At 40.1% G+C, this 25,414-nt stretch overlaps 2 protein-coding genes across 4 annotated transcripts; one reads left to right on the top strand and one right to left on the bottom strand.

Annotated features, from left to right (window-relative positions):
• On the top strand, nucleotides 1-7,072 carry LOC306803254 (L-lactate dehydrogenase A chain). Of its 2 annotated transcripts, none has more exons than XM_079308461.1 (8): nucleotides 1-374; nucleotides 1,841-1,972; nucleotides 2,715-2,832; nucleotides 3,497-3,670; nucleotides 4,450-4,623; nucleotides 5,406-5,523; nucleotides 5,943-6,066; nucleotides 6,246-7,072. In XM_079308461.1, the coding sequence occupies exons 2-8, from the start codon at nucleotides 1,850-1,852 to the stop codon at nucleotides 6,408-6,410; spliced, it is 996 nt and encodes a 331-aa protein (XP_079164587.1). In that variant the 5' UTR covers nucleotides 1-374; nucleotides 1,841-1,849; the 3' UTR covers nucleotides 6,411-7,072. The 2 variants fall into 2 exon arrangements, with proteins under 2 accessions (XP_079164587.1, XP_079164588.1); XM_079308462.1 differs by having other exon boundaries at nucleotides 351-374; nucleotides 1,844-1,972.
• TSG101 (tumor susceptibility 101) lies at nucleotides 6,442-25,292 on the bottom strand. Of its 2 annotated transcripts, none has more exons than XM_079308458.1 (10): nucleotides 25,131-25,292; nucleotides 21,920-22,004; nucleotides 20,007-20,072; nucleotides 19,261-19,424; nucleotides 17,835-17,961; nucleotides 15,626-15,692; nucleotides 13,925-14,019; nucleotides 9,579-9,781; nucleotides 8,409-8,648; nucleotides 6,442-7,841 (listed from the first exon to the last, which is right to left on the bottom strand). In XM_079308458.1, exons 1-10 carry the CDS (start codon nucleotides 25,170-25,172, stop codon nucleotides 7,752-7,754), a joined length of 1,179 nt encoding a protein of 392 aa, XP_079164584.1. In that variant the 5' UTR covers nucleotides 25,173-25,292; the 3' UTR covers nucleotides 6,442-7,751. The 2 variants fall into 2 exon arrangements, with proteins under 2 accessions (XP_079164584.1, XP_079164585.1); XM_079308459.1 differs by having other exon boundaries at nucleotides 13,925-14,016.
• Nucleotides 25,293-25,414: the final 122 nt, after the last annotated feature.

Here is a 25,414-nt window from a genome sequence, read left to right as displayed (position 1 = left end):
AGGGCAGGAACGCCTTGAATTCCGCACAGATTCTCCAGAGCCGCAGAGTTTGCTTTCAGTCATCGAGGGGAATAACAGAGCGCTACATAACAGAGCGCTAAATATCAGAGCGCTAAATATGAGAGCGCTCCTCAGCCCCGCCCCAGCTGCCCCACGGCGCTCGCCTCCCTTCACGCTCCGCTCTCCCCGTCTCCTTCCCGCCGCTCCTGCCCCCTCCTCCCGCTCGCTCTCTCCACCCGACGTGTGTGCGGGCACGTCCCCAGCGCTCAGCCCGCCCGCCGCACGTCACCGCCCGCCCGCTATGAAAGGCGCGGCCGCCGCCGCCCCCGCCCCGCCGCCGCCGCCGCCGCCGCCGTGCCCGCCGGAGCAGCTCGGTAGGTGCGATCGCGTGCGATGGGGCGGGAGCCGGGGCTGCGCCAGAACGGGGGTGCAAAAAGGGGGATTGCAGGCGGTGCTGGTGCCGCAAACCTCCGGGGGGACGCGGTGGAGCAGGCGGACTTCGTCCATTTATCGCCGCCTGCTCCGCCGAGTCCCCCTGGCCGTGGTGGTGTTGGGCACAGCCCTGGGTTTGAGTCCAGCCGGCGTGAATTCCACTCACAGCCCCCCCATCGTCCGCTCCCTCCATCCCCTTGAGCCTCCGTGGATTAATTTGCTTCCCTTAATCCGTGCGTGTGGCCCCAGGGAGTGATTCTGCCAAGAGATTTGAGGATGGGTTTAGGGCTGCGTTTCAAATAGAGCATTAGTGGACCACCTACCGCTCTCTTTACTTGTTTCTTTGAGCTTCTCCTAACTAATTTAATGTCTCTTGAAAGAAACTTCTTTTTGAGTTTTTAAGTGTAACAGACATGCTTGAGTGGGTGGTTCTTACCAGCCTTGCACATTAAAGTGCTCTTACTGCAAAAGGAGGATTTGGCACGTGGAAAGTGCACTGCGCACTATGGCCACTCTTCAGGAGGCTTCGGCACATCAGGACCGACGTAGCTTGGTTGATTTTTCCTAAATATGGGCGGTGCTGGCTGCCTGTCCCTCCCCTCAGCCCCCAAATTTACAGTCCTTACTTGCTGCTCTGCTTGGCTTCTCATGCTCTGAGCGAGCTGCTGCCTGTTCAGCGCTGGGGAGTCGTGTGCTGTCTGTGCTTGCACCGTCTGTGCAGCTGCTCCTGCCCTGGGCTCTCCAGGCTGCTCCCAGTGCAGCACCATTTCCACACTGAGACCGGGATGAAGGCACAATCCTCTGGCATCACTGTGCCATTTCAGCACTTGGCTGCCAGAGCCCAGCTCACCGGGCTGCTGTGCAGCTGGCAGCTGAAACGCGAGGGTGGGAGAGATGCTAATGCCAGACTCCAGCCATCTTAATTCAGAACTGGGCAGTTTCACTTCAAAACAAATTCATGAAGCTGACTTGGAGGCTCATGCTGTACTTAAAAAGGGCTTGCCTAAGTGTTGCACAACTTCAGCTCTGGAAAGGCTTCAGGGCACAGAATACCAGTTTTTCAGGGTGAGAGAACAGATTGCCAGACTGTGCTGTGCTTAGAAGTACTAAAATGGCTTCCTGTACCAAAATGTAGCACGGATGGTCATTTAGAACATTCTGCTGCTGGAGTCCACCAGCTATATAATAGAATCAATGGCTCTCAGGCTGTATTTGAGGCAAAGCTAGGGTGGGCTTGAACAGAGAATTGTCATCAATAATTCAGTTTGGCAATCATTTTGTGGCATACAGACAGTATTGCCAGATGTTTTATCATCCTGAAATAAAGTCTTATCTTGCTGGATACAAATAGTCTGGTGCCAGTAAAAGCTCCAAAGCCTGGAGAAATAATCTGTTGCTTTCCTTTCAGCAGTGCACCATGTCTCTCAAGGATCAGCTCATCCACACTCTCCACAAACAGGAGAGTCATGCCGAAAATAAGATCAGCGTGGTTGGCGTGGGTGCAGTCGGAATGGCCTGTGCCATCAGCATCCTCATGAAGGTAAGTGTCAAGCTGGGGAGGAAGCAGCAGAAGAACCTGAGACCTAAAAGAGGGGCAAAAAAAGTCACCCTTATTAGATGAACTTCTGGTTATACAATCCTTTTTTGGGCCTGAAATGAAGCAACAGTCTTCAAGCTATGGACAGAGAACAAATAGTTGCATTTCTTGTAAACAAAATTTGCATTTGCCTCAGGGTCAGACAGATTGTCCTTTATGCATCATTTTAAGAGCTGCATTTACCTTTGTGGGATTTGCAGACTCCCTTCTAAGTAGGAATTCTGTAACACTCTAAATATACAAAAAGATTGATATTTGAGGATTTCTTTTGTCTTTTCTTCAGAGCAATGGAATAATTCTTTACTGTGGGATCTAGAAGAACTGGTCCTTGACACTCTGAGTGACTTGTCTTTGGCCTTCAGTTATCATACTGAAAATGCTGTGGTTAACATCAGGCTTGCTTTTCTTGACTGTCAAATAGGTTGCGTATGAACCAGTATTAACTTACTCTTCATTATTGTCCTGCTTAATTGTACTACTATTTTACACAGAATGTGGTTATGGAAAGTTTAAAATGAACTCAAGGAAGATATCCAGGGGAACTAATTGAAGGATTCTGGGAAGAAGTGAAGTAATAGAGATGAGCAAAATTGTTTAAGTAGCTTTTAAAATAATTTTAAGTTCATGGTTTAAAAACTGGGGGCTTTGCTGGAGCAAACTTACCATTACTCTTGGTCTCTTGTAGGACTTGGCTGATGAACTCGCCCTTGTTGATGTTGTGGAGGACAAGCTCAGAGGAGAGATGCTGGATCTCCAGCATGGCAGCCTCTTCCTTAAAACTCCAAAGATTGTCTCTGGCAAAGGCAAGTAGTTGGCTCTCATTATTTCTAAATGGAGACAGCCACTTCAGCTCTCACACTGGACATGGATATAGTACTCAGCTGACATTTTAAAATATACCTTCTTATGGCAAGTCCAGCTAGGATTTCTTTCCAGGATTCACTAATCAGTACAGAAAGATAAATTCCTTAAGTACATGTGCACCTTAGAGAACTTTATTTCACGACCAGTTAACCCCTGAACTCATTACTGCTTACTTCTGATAACTTTTAGTGGCAGCCTTGAGTAGGGCAAAGGCTTAACTAGCTCGTACCTTGATTACAGTTCCTACAGGTAGCAGGTTATGAGGGCACAGCCTTCTTCCTCTTTTGCACAGCACTTCACCCTGAAAGCAATGCCAACAGCTATCCCTAGCCCTGTTTGTGGCTGAGAAGCTTGGAGGGTCACTGCCTGCAGCTGCATGTTGCAGTATCACCATGCCTCAGTGTTATCACAATGTTGTGGCAATAAGCCACAGTCTTAAAAAGAAATCCATTTTCTATAGAGCAAAGTCTAGGGTCACAGTAACCAGGGAATTGCTGCACCCCTAAACTCCAGAAGTTGAGATCTCAGTGCAGAGAAGTGAGAGCTCCTGTTCTGAACCATGTGTAGGAGGAGGTGATGTTTGACACAGCCTTTTGTCTGCAGATTACAGTGTGACTGCACACTCCAAGCTGGTCATTGTCACTGCTGGTGCCCGGCAGCAAGAAGGAGAGAGCCGCCTTAACTTGGTCCAGCGCAACGTGAATATCTTCAAATTCATCATTCCCAACGTCGTTAAATACAGTCCTGACTGCAAGCTGCTTATTGTCTCAAACCCAGGTTTGTCTTGTGTTGCCATAAGAGGATTTGGCTTAGAGAATAGTGTTTCTTCAGTAAGGTGCCATTAGAGCACAGGCTGTTAGAAAATACTTGTGCTGGGGAAGAGAAGGCTCCAGGGAGACCTTGGAGAACGTTCCAGTATCTTAAGGGGCCTAAAAGAGACATGGACTTTTTACAAGGGCACGTAGTGATAGGACATGGGGTAATTGCTTTAACTGAAAGAGGTAGATCTAGGTTAGCTATAAGGAAAAAATTCTCTATCATGAAGGTGGTGAGACACTGGAGCAGGTGACCCAGGGAAGTTCTGAATGCCCCATTCCTGGAAGTAGTCACAGCCAGGTTGGATGGAGCTTTGAGCAACCTGGTCTAGGGGAAGGTGTCCGTGCCCATGGCAGGGGCTTGGAATGAAATGATCTTTAAGCTCCCTTTCAACCCAACCATTCTATGGTATCTGTATACCAAAGAATGTCATCTTCCCTCTCCAGGCTCAGCAGTTTGGTCTTCTGGGGAATAAATTTGGGTTTTCAGACTGAGTGATCTTAAGCACACCTAGGGTCACTGATAATTGCATGTACAGCATAAAGGCAGAGCTGAGGGACTGTTTGAAACAGTCATGATGTTATATAAAATAATTATTCTGTTAGCAATGGGCACTGCTTTGTGCTCTGTTCCATGTAACTAGCATGCAGGTAGAATGCTTACAGATGAATGGAAGGTACCATCCTCATTTATCAATCTGCTCATGAGTGCCACTTGTTATGCCCCTGTTCTCCTCACAGTGGATATTCTGACCTATGTGGCCTGGAAGATCAGTGGCTTCCCCAAGCACCGTGTTATTGGTAGTGGCTGCAACCTGGACTCTGCCCGTTTCCGCCACCTCATGGGAGAAAGGCTGGGCATCCACCCCCTGAGCTGCCACGGCTGGATCGTCGGAGAGCACGGAGATTCCAGTGGTAAGGGTGAAATCTGCTACACAGAACTCCCTGGCTTTGTCTGCCAGAACACCTTGGAAAGCTACAGCAGAACATTGCTCCAAAACTTTTGCACTACAGCACCTTAAAGTGCAAACTCTGATTTAAGTCTTCTGTTGCACAGAGTAACCCTAGATGATCTATATTTGATCTGAATGACTGTGCTTGCAAAAAGTCATTACTGTAACCTGAGCTGGCTAAACATTTCTAGGCTAAATTGTTCACTCCCAAAAAAACCCAAACTGAAGCAGCAAGAGGATAAAGTTCTCTGCAAAGGCCTCTCAAAGACCTGCACCAGAGCTACTGGCAGTCACTCAGCTGCCATTCCTGGCAACTCTTAATGACTGGATATAGGAATTGCAGAGGCAAGTCTGGAGGACAGAAGAAAGCAGTTTTTCCTTATTTAACCTGTACTTTCCAAGCAGCACAAGAACAGTGCTGTCTGCTTCCTGACACCCACCAGAATGCACTTGGAATCAGTTCTTAAGAGAAACTTTGCAAAATACATGTCATTTTAGTTCATGTTGCCCAGATACTTCACATTAACAAAGATGTGCTCAAACTTTGTGACACCATGCATAAATGTTGATGTGCTCCTAGTTCTCAGCCTGCTATTTAGATTGGCCTCAAAGGTCATATTATACTTAAGGCCATAGCTAAATCAAAAGTGATATGCTGCAGATGAATTCAGCTAGATCTTATGTTAACAGTTAATTTGAGAAGGATGGAGTATTGTGAGCTAATTAATCTATTGCAATTCTCAGTGCCTGTCTGGAGTGGAGTGAATGTTGCTGGCGTCTCTCTGAAGGCTCTTCATCCAGACTTGGGAACTGATGCAGACAAGGAGCACTGGAAGGAGGTCCACAAGCAGGTCGTGGACAGGTAGATACTGGCTTGGCTTTTTCATAAATTTCAACACAAGAACAAATCATGAAGAGCTGAAAAATCTCTGCTCTGCAGTACCCAGATCTAGAATACCTCAGTAGCCCCATATGTCAGGATGCAGACATAATGGAAGATGAAATAATATTTTAAGGATTAATGTAGATTTGGCAATTAAGTTTTCACAGTTAGTAAACTTTAAATTAGGGAACAGCTTAAACTTCTAGGCTTCCAGTATAACTGTGGGGACTAGTGCAAAATGCAAATACAATTGTTCACTGCTGAGTTCATTTTGGTCCTGCCAGAAAAATCAGTCAAGCTTCTGATGGCTCCAAACTGATCTGTAGCCCCCCTAAAGCCTGTCTTTAGCAGTTCAGTTGATGGTACTTGTTGTTTACTGAGTGTCTATGTCTCTGCAGTGCCTATGAGGTGATCAAACTGAAGGGGTACACGTCCTGGGCTATTGGCCTTTCTGTGGGAGACCTAGCTGAAAGTATTATGAAGAATTTGAGAAGAGTGCACCCCATCTCTACCATTGTTAAGGTGAGCAGCCCCTTTTTCCTAATTCCTGTCTTACTGAGAATTAAGTGTCTCTGGAATTCTGAAAAACAGTGATCACTTTTTAGTTTAATTTCAACTAAATTTGGTTTGCTGATAGGATATACTATGAAATACACAGACTTACATAAATTCCAGCCTAACAATCCTTATGTACTTTTCAGGGCTTGCATGGAATAAAAGAAGATGTCTTCCTAAGTGTTCCTTGTATACTGGGCAGTAATGGCATCACTGATGTAGTCAAGATGATCCTAAAACCTGAGGAAGAGGACAAATTAAGGAAGAGTGCAGACACACTGTGGGCAATCCAGAAGGAACTACAGTTTTAAACCTGCCCAAGCAGTTTTTGGCTCTTAGCAGTTTAATGGGTTTAGTGGTTTGTCTTACGTTGCACTTTCCAAGTAAGTCAAATCTTTCAATGTATTATCTCAACTAGAACACACAAAAAAGCTCAAATCTGAACAATGGAGTTTCCTGAAGATAGCATTAGGAAACTAATCTAGGGTTTTCCCTGTTCACAGACACCCATGTTCTTAGCCAGAGCTAGATAACCTAGTCAGTCTTGTTCAGTGAAGTGGTATGACAAAAATCCAGCATTCAAAGCAGCACTGCCTAAAAAACCCTTTGCCTTTTCCTCATCTTGTTTCGTGTTGGTTGAAAGGAGTAAGGAGTAAGTAATTGCTTCACAATGTGAAACCAAAGACATTTCTTGAAGTTAAAGGATTGTCAAGCCAATTGACCAACCTTCTCTGCCAGCTGAATAGCTTAAATATTTCACTGTTGATAGGTCCAAGTGTATTTTCCTAACACTGCTTTGGAATTTTTGTGGGTATTTTTTTTAGAGAACCTTATTTTTGTGTACTATATCAGTCTAGTTGTAAGTTCTGTCTCCAGAGCATGTTTAAAAAATGTTAAGGTTTCTATGTGCAACAAGACAGTGACTGTCCAACTGTAGTACCAACTACAACACCAAATAAACCACAAACTGTTATTTCTGTCTCCTCGTTTTTCTTAATATGGCTTTGTCTCCCACATGCACTTCTACTTCCACCCATTTAAATCAATTCTATTTTCCAAGTCACAGTAACTCAAACATCACCTGTGTAATAATGTTATGTGTGCAGCTGTGCTGGAGGCTTCAGGCAGTTATGTAGATATGGAAGACTCACCGAGTTTTTTTTAAATGAACTCCACCCTCCTCAGAGCCAGCAGTAACATGAAAAACTTTAAGGCCAAGGCTCAGTCTTAAGCCATGCTGGTTATGGGGCTGAGACCAATAACCTTTTGAGATTTCAGTTTTCACTGGTCATAATAAACGTGAATTTTTCCAGTTTGGCACAACATCTTCCAAATCTCACAAGTAAAGTGAAAGCATGGTTAAGCTGACACTGCATGTTTGCAAAGAAAGCACGTCATACACAGTTCTGTAGAGGAAGAAAATATGCAACAAGTTTTATTCAGCGTTAAGTCCACCAGCACAAAGATTACAGGAGATAGAAAGTGCATTAATAAAAGCTAGTCTTTACCAAAAAGAAAATATATTATTGATTCAAAATATCTTACACTTGGATGATGTAATAACTTACTCTGGGCACCTACTGATTAAGTGAAAGATCAAGAGAACGGCTGCTTCACATGGAAATCTGACTCCCCAGGTAAAGTCTGGGAAATCAGTAGAGATCACTGAGTCCAGCAGTCTTCCTTGCTTTCTGCATCAATGCCCTCAGCTGGAACTGCTTACGAGACAGGAGACGTACATGCTGCAGAAAGAAAAGCAACAGCTGGCTATGGGTAAAGTTCTGATCAAAACTCACTGTCCAAAGCATGGCACATTTTGTGACTCAAATGGGATGTCAGTTTTTTGGAAACACTACATTCATTATTCTAAATGGCATTTTCTTGGCTTAAAATGACTGGCAGGTGGCTACCAAGTGCAATCACTACAGTCTATTTTTTGTGATTTTAAATTGTTAACAAATTCATTCTATTATAATAATTATTAACTCCACAAATATTCTTACCAAAGTAATAATATGCACTCTGTAAGGTGAAATCAGACTAATATACTTCCTATGGGGCAGAGAATGGTTCTTCTAACAGTAGATAAACAGAACTAGCAAGGTCTACACAAGAAGGAAACAAAATGGCTTTCTGTCTATAATGCTTTTAAAATTGGTCTTTAAATTCTGAAATTACTTTCTAAAACTTATGCTTGGATGCATAAATACTCCTGTTCCTACAGGATCCTCTTCTGTGAAGAGATCATGAACATTACCAAAGTAAACACATTTAAAATGTACATCTTAAAACCATCTCAAGAAACCTACCTTTAAAAAGACATCTAAATCTATCACTCCACGTCTCAATGCTTCCCCAAGGTAGAAGATGGTGTCTTCAATTGCATTTTCCTCTGCATATAAGTTCAGGATCTGCTTGTAAAGTGGTGCTGTAGGAATTATAACTTCATCTATGTCATTATTTTCTGACTGACTTTCCATTTTCTCTAAGGCAGAACTGAGCTCCTCATCCTTCTTTTTGAGAAGTTCAATATTCTTGTCAACTTCAGCCTAGAAACAATTAAGATGTTTATCTTCTTGTGATACAATTGTCTAGATGAAAGATTTTTAGATATACAGTTCATTCTGTACCTTCTTTGTTTATCTCTATTATGATTTTTACAAAAGAAAGAGCTATCAATCTTGTAGATGTCAGATTCTTTTAAAAATGAACATCTCCTTTAGATAATGTCAATCCATTACCCATTTATAACTGTAGAGAAGACATGTCAACATACCAAGTATTTCCATGTTGCCATATTAGGAAAAATAACAAACTAGCTCAAGAAAGTAAAAGCAAAGCCAAAACATTTATTTTCTTTAGAATGAGGTATCCCCAGTTCTCTAGTCCAATTAATAATTTCTAGTAATTTTTTTAAACCACATCTGAACACTGAGCTGGTTTCAGAAACTCTTCATCAATCCCAAAATCTTACTCCCAAGCAGCAGTGCAAGGAGCAGATGGACTAAGAAGATGCCTTAAGGAAAAACTGCAGGAATTTCTAAGCATATTGTGAGTAGGAGAGATTTCTGAGAAAGGAGAAGTTATACAAGGAGGCTGTGACCAAAATCAGTGTTCTCTGCACTAAGACACTGAAATGATCTCCAGTGCTGCTGTTACACATTGTTATGATGGAACTGAGATGTAAATATGAAATAATCACGCACCCCTAACATCTTTCATGAAAAAATGGGGAAAAATAAAACTTTATCTACTAGTGAGCAGTGATACTTGTAAGACACATGCAGGAAACTGCATCTCATGGTCACTGTTATTTCTGACTAGCTTCAGTCTGAGCAGAAGCCCCCAGCTGTGAAAGAGAAGAAGCACAATGCACTGGAAGCTTTGTTATTTCTATCATGCTTAATGATCAATTAACCACAAGCTTCTGTTCACTACTAGGAGCACTCAGGTGGGGAGCAGTGGCTCCTGTCACTTACCACCTCCTGATCCAGGCGAGTCACCATCTCCTCCAGTTTTTGGTGCCCTTTCTTCAGGTCCTCCTCGGTGCGTTTCAGGGCGTTGAGCTCGGCCTGTGCGCGATCCATCTCCTCCTTCATGCGCCACCTCAGCTTGTCGCTGACCGCCGAGATCAGGGACGCACGGATGGTGTCCTCGCTGATGGTGCCATCCCTGCTGGGCCCTGCACAAGCACAGGATTAATGCTCAAGGGCTGCACTGCCTGCAGTGTAAAGCCAGCTGGAATAGCTGGAGCCAGGTTGCTCTCTGTACTTCAGCAACGTGAGATAGTAAAATAAGCTGCTCTCCATAATAACTTCCAGAAGCAGCAAGGAGATCACAGGAGATAACACGCATCAGGGTGGACACAAGGAAATTTAATATGCATCCATTCATTCACTTCGCTACTCCCACATCCACACTCTTTTTCACTTTAAAAAAAGGGGGCCATCTCCTCAGAAGTCCATAAATGGTACTAGTCTGAGACCTTTTAAAGAAGAACAAGAGTTAATGGCTGGATGTATTCAACCACAATTAATGTAACAGCTGGTTTGAGACAATGAATTTACCCACTACAGCTATTAGTTTGGGGCTTTTTTCTGTTTGTGGGTTTATTTGTTTTTTTTCCAGAACTGCCTGGCCTGGTAAGGAAAGTTTTAAACTAAGAAAGACAAAGGGAGAGTTACAGAGACCACCCATAGAGCTCAAGTGGGGATGCTTCCAGGAAGGGCAGCCCAGGTTCTCATGGGGAACCTCCTGACACCTGCTGGAGGGACAACAAAGCCAGAAATAGGAGATTCCTGGAAAGCACTGACAATAACTTTGATACAGATGCTGCCAACAAGGAAACGTGCTGCTGGACCTTGTAAAACTAACAAGGAACATCTGCTTGGAGATGTGAGAGTTGGGGCAACCCCACAAGCAGAAAGCAGGGCAATGAATAAGATTGCAACCCTGGACTTTATGAGAGCTAACTTTGGCCTCTTCACAAACCTTCTCCATGGGAATTTACCATAGAGTGAAGAAGGGTCCAAGAGAGCAGGTGAATATTTAAGGATCCTCCAGGCTCAAGAACAGTGCATTCCTATGGGCAAGTGAGCAGAAGGGGCAGGAGACCTGAATATGCTTTTGCATATTATATCAAGAGTAATTTCAAGAGTCTGTCACTAACACACTTTTAAATAGAAATATAAGTACTCTGTGTCTGTCACAAGAAGTGCAATGTGTCTCCAGACCAGGAAACTCGGGAGTGCCCTAGCAAATGTGAAGTGGCTACTGGTGATATTTATCACAAGCCACTTCAATTATTCTGTGGGAATAACTGGAGGGTCACAGTTTCCTCAGGCTTGTGCCTCACACCTTCTAGATCAGTGAAATTTCAACAGGACTGTAACAACAAAGCAAGAATTACAGCAGCTTTTGTGCCTAAACTTCAAAACCAGTATTACTGGAACGCAGAGAAATTTGAAACTCTGTAACTGCAAAGAAAATAAGCAAGAAGAATTTTTATCAGAGTATCTTTTTATCCAGAGACACAGCTATCAAACCCCTGAAGCTGTTACAGCATTATGTACATCACATTTTCCAATGTCCTAGGTTTTAAGACAACAAAATGAAAAAAATACTCATCACTGCTCATGTGAATCTCATATAACTGAAGACTTTTTTTTTTTTTTTTACTTCTGCTATGAAAACAAGACTGCATGAATTTGTATCCCTACCCTATGTTTTCTACTCTGTTCCTGTCCACAAAACCAAGCCATATGAGTAGAAAAATAAAGCTATGCACATGAATGACTGAAATTAGGAGAAGAAGCACATCATGCTTACTAATCCACTAAAATCTTCTAAAGCACAGAAAACATAAATTTTGATCATTACTAATGTGACCACCTTGCACACATGTAAGTTGCACCAGAATATATGTTATTTTTCTAAAAAATAAGCAAATTACCACTGAAAAATAAAGAGACTGAATTATTGAATTATTTACTGGACTGTAGAAAACACTCAACAAAACAAACACAAAGTCAGAATCAGCCAGAATCAGTATCAGTACAATTTATGCTTACTTTCTTTTCCCCTGACATCCCTCACTTTGGGAGTTCTTATGCAAGGCCTACTGTAACAGTAAAGCAGGACACAGGGTGAAAAAAAAAAAAACCTCAATACACCTAACAAAATAAAAATTCACACAGAAATGCCACCAGATAGGGAAGAGTTCTTTGAACATATAGAGCATCATTTTAATACAGCTCAATCAATGTATCTTCTTATAGAGCATGAACCCGTAGTGTCTTCTGTTACTTCCATAATTAGCCCAGCTTGGGGAAGATTTCATGGCACATGGTCACTAAATCCACACAACTCTGAAACCTTTAACCTTTACTAGGCAGAGTCTGGTTTCAGAAATGACCTTACAGAACCATCAAACCAGTCACTGCATCAGAAAAGTAATTAATGGCAGATGACTGAACAGAAAGAAAAAGCCTTAAAGAAGATTTGAAAAACCAGTGATTGTGAAAAATTTGAGCTACTTTGCATGAACATTTTCATTCAATTCAAACTAGGCTCACTACAGAAAGCACACCACCACCACCCACACAAAACTCTGAAGTTGTAACAACTGATATGCTCCTAAATAAGCTATCACAATAAACCACAGCCAAAAAAACTGTACAGGAAAGAAACACTTGCAGCTGAAAGGAAAAAGAAAACATACTGGACTGTAAGAAACACTCAACAAAACAAACACAACAGAAACACCTCACTGTATTTTAAATGTAGTGGATGATTAAAGAGATGTGTTTGCATTTCATCTGGCACAAGAGATAAGCCATGTAAACCAGGTGTAGGGCTTTTACCCAGCTGCAGCAAACATATCAGTGTAATGTTAAATTGTCACTATGAAACCTGGCACTACAACATCACAACATGGTATCACAGATGATCTAACTCGGGACTGGAAGAATCTTCTATCTTTGGCAGATACTGCACCTCTATTCATCTCCAGTGGGGGTGAAAATGAGGGAAAGAAATTGAATGGAAAATGTTTCTATTTTAAATTAACACTGTTACATAAAAGGCAAAACTGGATTTGTTTAAGACACTGCAGAAAGCAAACTTTCCTTAGGAAGGTTATCAGCTCCCTACATGAGAGACAATGCAGACCATTGATTCTCCAGGACACAAGCTGAGGTACTTGAGTGGGACAGCAGCTTCTTGCACTGTGCATGGCAGACTCACATCACCTCAGAGTGGACAGGACCACTGAAGCAGCCAAGAACTTTCAGAAAATACTTTCTTAATTGAAAAGGCTGAAAGAACTTGGACACAAAAGACAGGATTGGGCACAAGAAAAACACAACATACAACTTACTGCTGCTTTCAAATTCTGTAGTAACAGAACTCCTCAGATATTTTAGTAAGAGTAAAGTAGAAGCATCTCTCTTCCCTTGCCTTGTCCCCAAGTATGTGAAGGAAAATCACAAAACACACACAGTTCTGGAAAGAAAAGACATTCTATAACTCTAACCCAGGCCACTCCATAAATAACTGGGAGTTCACACATTAAATGAAGAATGGATGTACTTCTAAATTATGGGGCTCAGGAGTCTACAACAGATTGCTAATGTGAACAACATCCTAACAGAACCTACACCCTCACCATGTACCTGTGCCAAAAGGCCACCAGCCAGCTGGAAAGTTACTGCACCAGCTTCCCACTGAACCAGATGACATTTACCACTGCTTCCCAAGGGCCACAGAGCAGCAGACTGGGAAAAGACATGGGTCAATACCCTAACTCCTGATGCTGAAGGGAACAAAGCAGGAAGTCACAAGCAGAGATCAATAAGAAGCAACAGGGAAGAGGCTGGAGAAGAAACTCACTAAAAATGAAGCTCATTCCAAACTGCTACTTTAGAAAGTTACTATTTTGGGAGGAAAGACAGGATCAATAGAGTCCATTAGATGTTTAAATGACAACAAAAGTATTTTTCTAAACCACAGACAGAGCAATGAAAACAATCTAAAGTCAATTGTGGTTAAAGGGCAAGGAAAACCCCATACAGTTACATGCAGTGCTCTTCCAAACATTCACAAAGCACACACAGTGTATTGCATAAACCCAGGAATTTATCTAATTCCTTACTGAAGAGGTGAATAAAATGTACTTTTTTCTTCCTTTGAATAAATTTTAGTTAAAGACCAATACTTTAGAAGTTTGGAGTATGAACAACACACCTTCCTTTTTCCATTTTATTTCTTTACATATCAGTTGTACAGAGAAGCTTTAATTCAGAGAAACCCTTTCCAAGGTACTCACCAACAGTGGTGACAGGAGGCTGAGAAGGGTAGTACTGAACACTAGTGGTTGCTGGAAAGGGAACACCACCTGGATAAGGATAGTTTGGGTAGCTGCTTTGAGAAAGAAAGACATGCTAATGTTATGCAGCTATTAGTAAAATATCACTCACCTAAATTATCTTTATTGCCATCATGTTAAAAACTCATTTACATAATAAAATGTTAAAATTGCAGGTCTTTTTCCTGTTCACATTAACATCCTTCACAACTGGTATTTCTGGTACTTTTAAGATGCTGTTTAATCTGAAACCCCGTGTAGTTATTGCCTGGTCAACATTTGGATAGCAAATTCTCCTGAATCTCTTAGTTTTGCTACATGAAATCCCACAAGTATGCACAAGAAATTATCCTAGCCACAAACTCCGACACAACAATCTCAAAATTTTATTTTTTAATATAAGAACAGTTAAGAAGATGACTGATGAACTGTGTTATGTAAACCTAAAAGTGCAAAAGTATAAAATATGATTTCAAGATTAAACAAAATCCCCCAGAAATTCTCAGTCCTGCTCTGAAGGATAAAGAAAGCAAAAGTATTCATTTGCTCACTGAAAAAATCATGAGATGACATGTTACAGTCTACAACACACTTCTAAAATGCTTTTGCTGTTAACTAAAACAAGGACACAAATTTGTCAGTACTAGATGGACAAACACCTGCATGCAGGGCAGAATTAACTAAAGTAATAATTAAAGTGGTCCAAAAACCCCTGCAAAATATAAAACAAGTATATTCTGTGTCTCTTCAGGTAACTGCAAATTTAATAGTTCTTAAAACCTGCCTATTAATTCATAAATTAGAAATTTTAAGAACAGTTCTATTACTTTTGCACAAACATTAAGAGCACTTTAAACAAACATATATAGGAGGAAAAAACATGCTATAAGAACTTACAGAAATCCTAACTTCTCTCCTCATAAAACATAACACTCCCCCCCTCCCAATCCTCACAGGATTTTACATTTTTAAATTTTTTAAAAATAAAAATTATTCATATTGCACCATCTCATATATTCCTACCACAAAATGAGGACATAAGACTATTAATAATAAAAACAATTAATTATGATGTAAAAAATAAAAGTGCACACTTTTATTTAGGAGGCAGTAGTCAGTATCTCACTATTTACATGACACATCTGCAAGTCTTCTGGAAATGCTTTATTCCAAACTATTAAGTAGGAAAAAATCTTGGATAATATTAATAAAAAGCTTTTGAAGTAACTTTGTGTACTTCAAATTCCCTTAAGAGTACTCTAAGTCTACATTTATGCTGGAGTGAAGGTCTGTATTAACCCAGCAATGTTTTGTTCAATTTTTGAGTTGCTAATAAAATCTCAGCTTTCAGAGGAACATTTCTTTCTATGTCATGCAAACATATCAACCTCATAAAAATATATGAGTGAAGGAAGATAACAGCTGGGAGCTAGGTAATTTCAAAATCTGTATCACACCCATATATATTTTATTAGAAGAAACACTAAGAAAGTTAAACCTTCCTCCAATTTTGGGTACTGACAAGAATTCAGCCCTCACTTTTAACAAATCCTGCTAACAGGAATAATTATACAACAAATGCACCATAAGAAAATGCAATTATGATTAGACACTATTCAGTGAAACTCTCTATCAGGTAAATGATGATAAAGGGGCTCTTACCTTGGGTTTGGAGTACTTGATGGTGGATAGGGAGATATTCCACCTGGAATTCCTGGCACATAGGAAGCTAAATAAAACAAGAATTTTGAACAAGAATTTTGTATATTTTTACATTTCAGAAGTTAAAACCCTCAGTGTAAAGAAGTTTTCCCTTATATATATAAATAACCTTATTGTTGTACTGATTTTTTTTTTCTTAACCATTAAAGTAATCACTGTATGAATAAAAATAGGAATTTATTTAAAAATGCACAAAAAATAGGTGCATTAAGAAGAAGAAAAAAAAAATTAATAATCTGCAGCTAGGGTACTCACAAAAAAAACCCCCAAAACATGGTATTAAATATGACCCACCTGAAGAGCTGTCTCCATTTTTTATGTAATACCTGAAAAAAGAATTTAACCTTTCTAGCCAATGATCTAATACCACTACATAACAAGTGCATAATTTAAGTACCTTCAGAGTAGTTGATTAGCTGTTTAATGATCTAACCATGTCCTTATTGAGTAATTTCTGCTGTTTAGAAGTTGTATTTAAAAATTTGTTATCAGCACGTATAAATGTCTCAATAGTATTAGCAAGTTAAGGATTTCTCTTGAAAAGCTGACCAAATTATGCTTTGGGCATATTTATTCTACATTTCTAGCAAATTTTAGGAATATTTATTCAAATAACAATTTTTAAGAGTTATTTGCACCCTTCAGTGCTTTCAAATGATTAAAATTTGTGTCATAGGACTTCATTTCTTCTTAAACAACGTATATGTAACATGAAAAAATCTAAACCCTAAATCACTGTAAAATAAGGAAAGTCTGATTACCATAGTAAAACTAAATAGTTATTAATAATTTCAAAACCCTGAAATATTTCCACTATAATTACTTCAGCTATGAAGTAATTTATAGTACTTCAGCTGAATTGAATCCAAAGTAGTAATTCAAAGCACTTCAGCATTGAGTGACTACAAGAGTAATCAAATGTGGCTCACTGAAGGTTTGTCCTTAAGGCACAAGTCACAGCCTCTGCTAAAGCTGCACTTATACTGACCCCCACTGCTCTGGAAAATCAGGACAATCCAACCCTGTGGAGCTCTCACAAGCAGGGCAGCCACAGACAAGCTGAAAAATCCCAAACACCTGCCTTTAGTCAATGATTCTTAATGGTCCCATTTATGTCTGCTACCCATTTTCTCACAGGTTCAGAGCCTAAAACCTTGCTAAAAATGGGCTCTGCTGGAAATGGCAATGAAATGGCAATGAATAGTACTTCAACTTTCCAAATGTAACACTGTGATCATGTAAAAGCCATATTTCAATAGAAAATGGACACAGCCTTAAAAATGGGGCAAATATAAATAACCCCAAATACAGCTAATGTACCATTAAATTCATGTGGAACTGTTATAACATTATTAAATACAGAAACTCCAGCTAAACTGCTCTCCCTTCCCTACTGTCCCAGTCTTTGACTTCAGGAGGTCTGTGCTACTGGGTTTTTTTGGCTCTTTCACACCCAATACAGTCTCCTCCTGAAAAAAATTTCTAGGAATTTCTGTTTCTTACTTCTTCTTTTCCCCCCACCTACCTGTTCTAGGACTTTAAAATGAGATGCCTCCAGAAGTTTAAATAAAGGATTTTAGCAAGAAAATAAGAATGGGTACCAAGTCAAAACACCAGATGAACACAAAACAAAGAATAAAAAAAAATCACAAGGCAGGTTTTTTTTTAATATTCAGCCAGCAATCTGAAAAAAAAAAATAACACAATGCTTGTGCTTATGAAAATAATGGTTGCAGGATACTTAAAAGATGGGTTTGCATTGTTAGAATAAAAATAACTGAGATACAAAGTTATTAGAATAATCTCTTTTTAAGTCTATCTTGGAATGTTGACAGAACACTGGTGTTTTTGAGGAGCGTGGGGGTGTTTGTGTGTTCTGGTTTTGTCTGGGTTTTGCTGTGTTGTAATACAAACTCGATTTTTCCCCTCCAAAATCCCACATGAATTCTTAAGACTCACAGAACCCTTTAAGTTGGAAAAAACCTTTCAGATAATTGGGTCCAACGAGGTAAAGTACAGCCCAGGTGAATTCATTAGCCAGCAATATAAAAAGTAAACTGCATTATTTGTGGGCAAACTCTGCAGGGCAACAATCCCTTTGAAACATGAACAGGATTATTTGCAGAAATCAGTAGTGATGAGCACTTACTGGTTGGTGGGCCTGTTGCCTGGTATGGGGGGTAGCTGGAGGAAGCAGTAGGCCGAGAAAACACTGGAGGTTCCTCTCCAAAAACAACAATCATGACCTGGATCAGCTCCAACAAGTCTGACTGGGGCTGGGAGGAAAAGCAAATAAGCTGTTCATTTTGGTAACAGAGTTTAAGTGACTGTAGCAACAATAGGATGCCAATCCATCACCTCCAAAAGCATTCCTTTCATTTGTGGCTTTACACTATTTTTAAAATGTGTATCTCTATCTGTATAAATATGTGCATCATTAACTTCCTTTCTGGATTCTATTACATGTACCAAACCCAGTCAGCTTGTACTCAAAACCATAGAGCAAAACACACCCAGAGTAAACTGGGTAATACATGGTTCCATATTAACTGCAGGACAATAAAATCACTGGGCATAAATGTCCAATGATGAATTGTAATAATACTTTAAAAAAATAAATCCACCTCCAAGAGGAAAAACATACAGACGCTCAAGTTTTTCAGACATTTTAATTTCATACACCACAGCTTTTGCTCTGAGTCAGAATGTCTCAACAGAAAAAATATTCTAACCCACTAAGGAATGGCACAAACCTCCTTTAAATACAGTTCAACCAGGCTTCCCTATTTATAACTACTTAATATAGACATGATTTCATTTTGAAAAACTAAGAACAATCATCACAAATGCAACACCAGATTAAATACCCCAATGTCAAGTTTACTTAGCTCTATAATCCACTTATTTTTACCAACCTCTAAAACTGAAAGAATTCTGTATGTTGTACCTTACATGATCTTCTTGCTTTGTGCAACACCTGACCTGGGCAGTCTTTCTCCACTATTGCTATGCAAGCACTAAACTACAACCCACCCTTAATAAATGTACTTCTGTTAATCACTTTTTAGAAAACCATACATCTTGTATAATTTTTCTAATCTTGTCAACAGTTTATCTTCTTTACAAGTCCATGTTTTGGCCAAAACTTCTATGAGGCCTGCACTGCTCAATGCCTTTATTTATTGGTAAAGCAAATATATCCATATACATGAGGCTCTAGGAATGTCTACACAAAGAAGTCCTTGCTTGCAAAAGTCGATTTTAGACACAGAGATGTTTTAAGTAAATTTATAATTTCCCTTCTGTAAATATTCTTATTTCACAAATCTTCACATCACTCTCTTGCCAGGGGAGAGGACACCTTATGCTGCACTGTCTAATACAATTAATTAGCTTAAATAACCAAAACACAGAATGTAACATCCTAAACTTTTAAAACATTTCAAAAGTTGATGTAATTTAAAAAATGTTTAAGATCTCTAATAAAGACTACATTGAATCATTAAAAATGATACACAAATATATCAAGGAATGCAGAATAACAAGTTTGAGAACTTCAAGTTCCCTATACTTACATATTTCCACTCATGCAGGTAGGGAAGGTATATCTTTCCATTTGCATCAACATGTTTCCCAGTTTTTATTGTCATAGAGCTAGTGGGTTTAACAAAACAAATTGGGGGATTGAAAGGGTAGGTGTCCAGCAGCCACAAGCAAATTGGGATATTATATGTGTTACCTAGAAAAGATATTTTGAAAGATTTTAGAATTTATTTCAATTCTTAAGCTGTCTTCCTGTATTCAGATTCATAAAAAACTCCTAAACCCAGTAAACTCAACTGTACAAAGTTAGAAGCCAAAGCCAAAATCTACCAATAACATTCAATTAATAGGTAATGCTATGGCCACAAACTCAACATTTTTCAGAACAATTTAACTTTGATTTATAATTATCATTCACCACTAAGACATAATCTCATTTGTTCTATAGTGCAATATTGTAAGACTCTGATTTGAATTATCATTAGCTGCAGCTAGAAATAGTTTGCAACCCTCATTCCACTGACAAAAGTGCAATGCTGAAAGAAAAAATATGTCACAAAGCTGTAAATGACTGAAGAAGCAATGCTCAGCATTCAAATTCTATCCTGCAGCAAAAATAGAGAACAATTTCTTTAAAATATTTTACTTTGGACAAGTAAAGGATTTAAAGAAAAGAGTGATCACTGAAGTAGTGAAGTTGATTCAGGACAAATCAAAGTTTTTCATGCAATTTGGGAAAATAATGGGGATGATGATGATGATTACAATACATGCATACCTCTGTAAGGCACAGGAATGGTTCCACTGAGGCTCATCAACTCCCTGGATGAGCCATCATTAAAAACTGAAAGAGAACAACCAATACTTTAAAAACAAACACATTGGTTACATTAATCTTGGTTCAGCTTATTCCCCATCTATTTACTGTATAAATTTTCACAAGTTACACACATATAAATATAAACTCAGCCTGAAAGTTCAACTCTTGCACATTTATGGATTAGCAAATGACTGTCCATAGTCAAGTAACTCCTTAATAATAACACACTTCTGAGAAATGAATGACTAATCATTATCAAACTACCTTGTCTACAAATAAAACTGTTTCCTCATTCAGTGACCAAGTAAAATATTGGAACCTTGCAAACTGCAAGTAATGCAAATTGCTGCAAAGATAATCTGAACTCAAACTTGATTTAAAAAAACAAGAATCATCTGAGGTTTATGAAAGAATTCTTTATGCTTTCTTCAAAAAAAAACACAAACAAACAAGCAGGTCAGCAAGAATACTGAAAACTCCTGGGCCACAGGCATTCACTACAGAATTAGTAAAGGTAATTTAACCAAACAGTAACACCCTGAAGAGGAAGAAAGAGTGATTGACTCTGCCAAATTTTAGCTACAAACTGCACAAGAACTCTGACCTATATTTACTGGGTTGCTGTATTTAGTTTTCTCACACTTTTAATCCAATACATTATTCTTGGCTGAATAAATCAGTTTCTGTTGAGGAAGCTTTTATCTTCTTAATTCCTCCAGAAAGTTTCTAGCCATAATTCAAATGTAGGTTACTGTGCACAATTATTGTGGTGCTGATATTCTTCTGCAAAGGCAGATAGAACATGCTAGGATTTTAGTGAGGGTATATATTTCACTACTAATATGAACTTTAAAATTGTCTCATCAGCAATGTAATCACTTTTTTGCAGCTGATGTCACTGCTACAAATAATATTGATTATCTGTAATTGATTCTGTACTTATCCTCTCCCAGGCAGCTTAAAGAGCATTAGGGAACACAAATGGCTACAGCTCAAGGATATCTGGAAATGTGATCATCATCTCAGGCAAACCTGTGCAGCTATTTCAACCAAAGCCCTTTCACTCCTGTTTTGTTTCTCCAGTCACTGTATGCATTTTTATTTCTGTGAGAGCTGCTGGCTTGCACCTGCTCAAATTAAAACTAATTTATCTTTTACCTGTCCAGGTCCCTTCTTAAAATTTCTCAATCCAGATATACAACTTAAAAAGCAGAAGACTTTAACATTTTTGATGATGCATTAGTAATATAAATTAGATCACAGAGGAATCCCACATGTAACAGTTAAAAAAAGATGACCATAAGAAGACTAACCTCAGCAACTACATTGGCTCACTGTGTGCTGGGAAACCCTAGATATCATCTTCATTTAACACACTTAAATTTAAATTAGCTTAGAGATTTAAAAAAACTAACAAACAGTGATTGTCATTGATAGTTTACATTACAAAACCTTTTTCTAGATACTGGATTCTGTTTTCTTCATGCTTTAAATGAAGCGTTTGTTCATTGATTTACAGTTCTTCCTACACAGAATTTTAAAAACCTCTTTATATGGCAGCAAAGCTGAATTTGTAAGATACCAGTAATCTCAGGACACCAACTGATGACATCAGTGAGTGATTAACCAGAAGTTAAGCTGTGAAAAATGTGACACTTCTTGGCACATTAGATAGTTATTTTCTAAAGTAACCTTACTATATTACTGAGTCTGTACTTCTAAAGAAGTATTGATGTCAGAGACAAAAAAGAGCAACTCAAGTTATGTTTTCTGGTGTTAATCTTCTTTCTCCCCCCGGCCCTCCAAAAGTACCAAAGACATCTGACACATCAACAATTCAACAACAAAATTTTTCTCATGCACAGACTAACCATATGAATCCATGACAGGTTTGAGGTCCTTGTACTGAGTAATAACACTGGTTGTCTCCTGTATGGTTAGGTCTCTATACTTATACTGGAAAACAAAAGAAAAAGAAATTACTTCAATAGCTAAATTTTTAGTATAATTTAATTCAATTTTTTATTTTGGATAATAGACAGCATCTCTGAGAGTTTACATCTATACAAGAACATTCTTCTCCATTCTTAGTTTGGAATAATAATTTATTTGTCCATATTACTTAAACAACCACCACCTATATAACTTACTGAATTTCACCAATGTGTTAAGTCTTAGCAAGGGTCTAAGCATCAGTTGATTTGGGAAGAGCTATTGCATTTTCTTTCATGTTCTACCACAGGCAAGTGTATCTGAGAAATATGTGTGAATCTCGAAAAAAAAAAAGTAATCTCCAAACAAATACAGTGATGTTTTGAATATTCCTGAAAAACAGCCATGTAGGATCTGAACCACACAGATACATTTCATAGCACTTTTCAAAGCAACACCATATTTATCAATCATTGATTAGCCTTTATATGTACTTTACCAGCTAGACAGCAGGCATGCCAAGGCATAATATTACCAGCAATAATACTGTTTTTACCCCTTTCCTTTTATCAGAAGTAGAGAGTAACAGCACAAATACCCTGTAAACCACAGATACATTACTACAGAATTCACCAGTCTCAGAGTTATAACACAAAGACAGCAAAGAAGCTCCTGGGCAAAAGAGTTGGTTCACCAACCTCTTCATCCTTGTCATTCCTCCCAATAAGTAGTATTGAAAAGAAAAGCCACCAATGTAGTCCCTTGGCAATTTTTTTATTCTGATTTTTAAAAATTGCAATCTTCAGATGTCAAAAGGAAGACAGACAGCAACCTTTTATAGAGCCAGGGTAGGAAGACAAAGAGCCCAGCACAATGAAATGTCTGACAACCAAAGCACACAAATGTTAACAAGATCTGAACAAATTAATGCAGACATTATCCAAGAGCAAACTGTGGTGCCACAGCTAAAGGTCACCTTGGCTCCAGCAAACGCTCATGAGTTGAGAAGCTTAGAAATTAATTCTTCCTCCTGTCACCTCCAGAGATTGACAAGGATGCTCCTCCTGGGCATGACAACTTGGATTTACTGAGCAGAGAGGAACCCACCATGCCACTTCCCACCTCAGCCTAGAGGAAGCACCAGCACATTGAATGATGTTGTGACTGATCTTCCTCAAATCATCAAGGACAAAACAGCCACATGGTCTGTCTGCAAAATGCTGGTCTGTGGGACAGAAAGCAGCCCCTCCAGCAGGGAGTCCTGTGTGCACAGGGAAGCACCAGGAGAGGGGTCAATCAGCCCCTGGATGCTCTTTGGGTGGGAGGGCTGCAGCAAAGCATCACAGCCTCCTGGGTGAAATGGGTGCAGGACTGGCAATGTGCAGCAGGGGCTGGACAGAGAGACAACTTTGTTAACACTTGATTAAATCCCTCTCTCCCCACCCAACACCTGGCAGAAGCAGGAACAGGCATTGCTGGGACTTTTAAAAGTCATTTCATAGGAGGAACAAACCTGATGGCACAGGACAGAACCTCAAAAAGACTGGCATAATCACTATTGGAAAGAGAACTGCACTCCACCAACAGAAGCTCCTAAAAAGCACAAGGACTATAGAATGGTTTGGGTTGGAAGCAGCTTTAAAGATTATCATGTTGCAAGCCCCAGGCAGGGAACCTTCCACTATCCCAGGCTGCTCAGAGCCCCATCCAGCCTGGCCTTGGACACTGCCAGGGATGGAGCATCCACAGCTTCTCTGGGCAGCCTGTGCCTCACCACCCCTACAGTAAAGAACTAAGCAGAGTCAGGCTTTACTTGCACTTTTGGCACAAGAATCTCAAGACAGTTGAGTCAAGAACTGCTGAAACAATGCCTGCCTGCTCAGCAGGCACACTGTGAATCTGATAAACCACAAATTTGGTTATCGGGGGTGCTTTCAAAAATTAGGCACAACACCTGAAAATTTAGCAAGCATTTTCATATCTCTATTAAAACAAAGAAATAAACACTGAGCAATGATTACTTAGTAGAGACAGTTGTATGATTCCAGCTACTGCCACAAGCAAAATTAAATGTTAATTTCAGCTCTTCATTTCTTAGACTTACACTGATTTCCAAGAAAAGCCAAAATCTCTTTGGAAGACAGAAGATCCTAGTGATTTCTACAAAGGTAACTAAAACTGATTAATTTGAATTCTTAATTTCTAAACTTTTTTCTCTTCCTCCATTCTCAGATTGCAAATGCATTCCCCTCATTTTACATACCAGGAAACAGATCACAGAAAGATTAAGCTTTTCAAGATCTGACAGTAGGAAAATACCTGAAGTTAAATTAAGTGCTTAGATTCCCCCAAACAGAGTCAGGCTTTTGTTATCTCTTATGCTGAACTATCCAATATGGGAATTATCACTAAACTTCCCTCTCAAGAACAGAAATTGTAACTATTTTTGAAAAAGAAATATAATGAAATAGCACCTTCATTTTTCATCACCTACAGAAAATCAGACAGGGAATATAAAATGAACACGTGTGGGGGAAGAAGGACATTAGACTACCTTAAATTCTATTTCTTCTATGGCATCACAATAATTAATTCAGCAAAGACAGGTGTATACAAATACATACATGATCTCATTTGCTGACACTAAGTATTCAACACTCATTTTCAAGCTGATAAAAAAAAATCTGCTTATGACTCCATGCAGGTGAATGTGCCTTTGGCTTTGCTCTGATCCTCAACTATTGTACTTCATTCCAAAATGTAGGCTCGCTGCTACACATACGATTAAATGCTGCCAAAACCAAAATCCCCTCACAAACCCGTAGCTCCCCCTAAGTGTCAGCCTTAGGGGTTTCCATTCCAAGCTGCCGGACAAAGCGCAGTTTTCCCGTGAAGTGTGGCTCTGCATGATTCAGTGGTTAATGATTTGCCTTCCATGAGATTTTCCCGTTTCCTTACACAGGGGCGATAACCAAACCCACCCCACCCCGGCCAGCGATGCCGAGCTCACCTTCCCCTCCATGTAACCGAGGGGCACAAGCGCCTGGCACAGCCCCGCGGCTGGGCACGACCATTTTAGGCTGGTTCCTCCCTTCCCCACCCAACTCCCCGCAGCCTCCCGGCGCCGGGCCCCGCTGGCCGAGCCCGTACCTTGGTGAGCATCTTCTTGAGCTGGCTCTCGGACACCGCCATGGCGGCCGCGCCTCGCTGCCGGTGCCGGTGTCGGTGTAGCTGCCGGAGCGCCGGCCCGGCCCTACATAAACACAGGAAGCGGCTCCGCGCCCGCTTCCGGCGGCGGCGCTGCCGCGTCACGGGGCGGCACCGAGAGCACCGAGAGCGCCGAGCGCCGCCCGCACTGCTGGGAACCGGCCCCGGAGCTCACGGGAACACTGCCGCTCCCCACAGCCACCCCTCGCTTACCGTTCAGGGACAGC

Source organism: Erithacus rubecula (genome assembly GCF_903797595.1).
Source record: "Erithacus rubecula genome assembly, chromosome: 6".
NCBI lineage: Eukaryota > Metazoa > Chordata > Aves > Passeriformes > Muscicapidae > Erithacus > Erithacus rubecula.
This window is presented reverse-complemented; position numbering and strand designations above follow the sequence as displayed.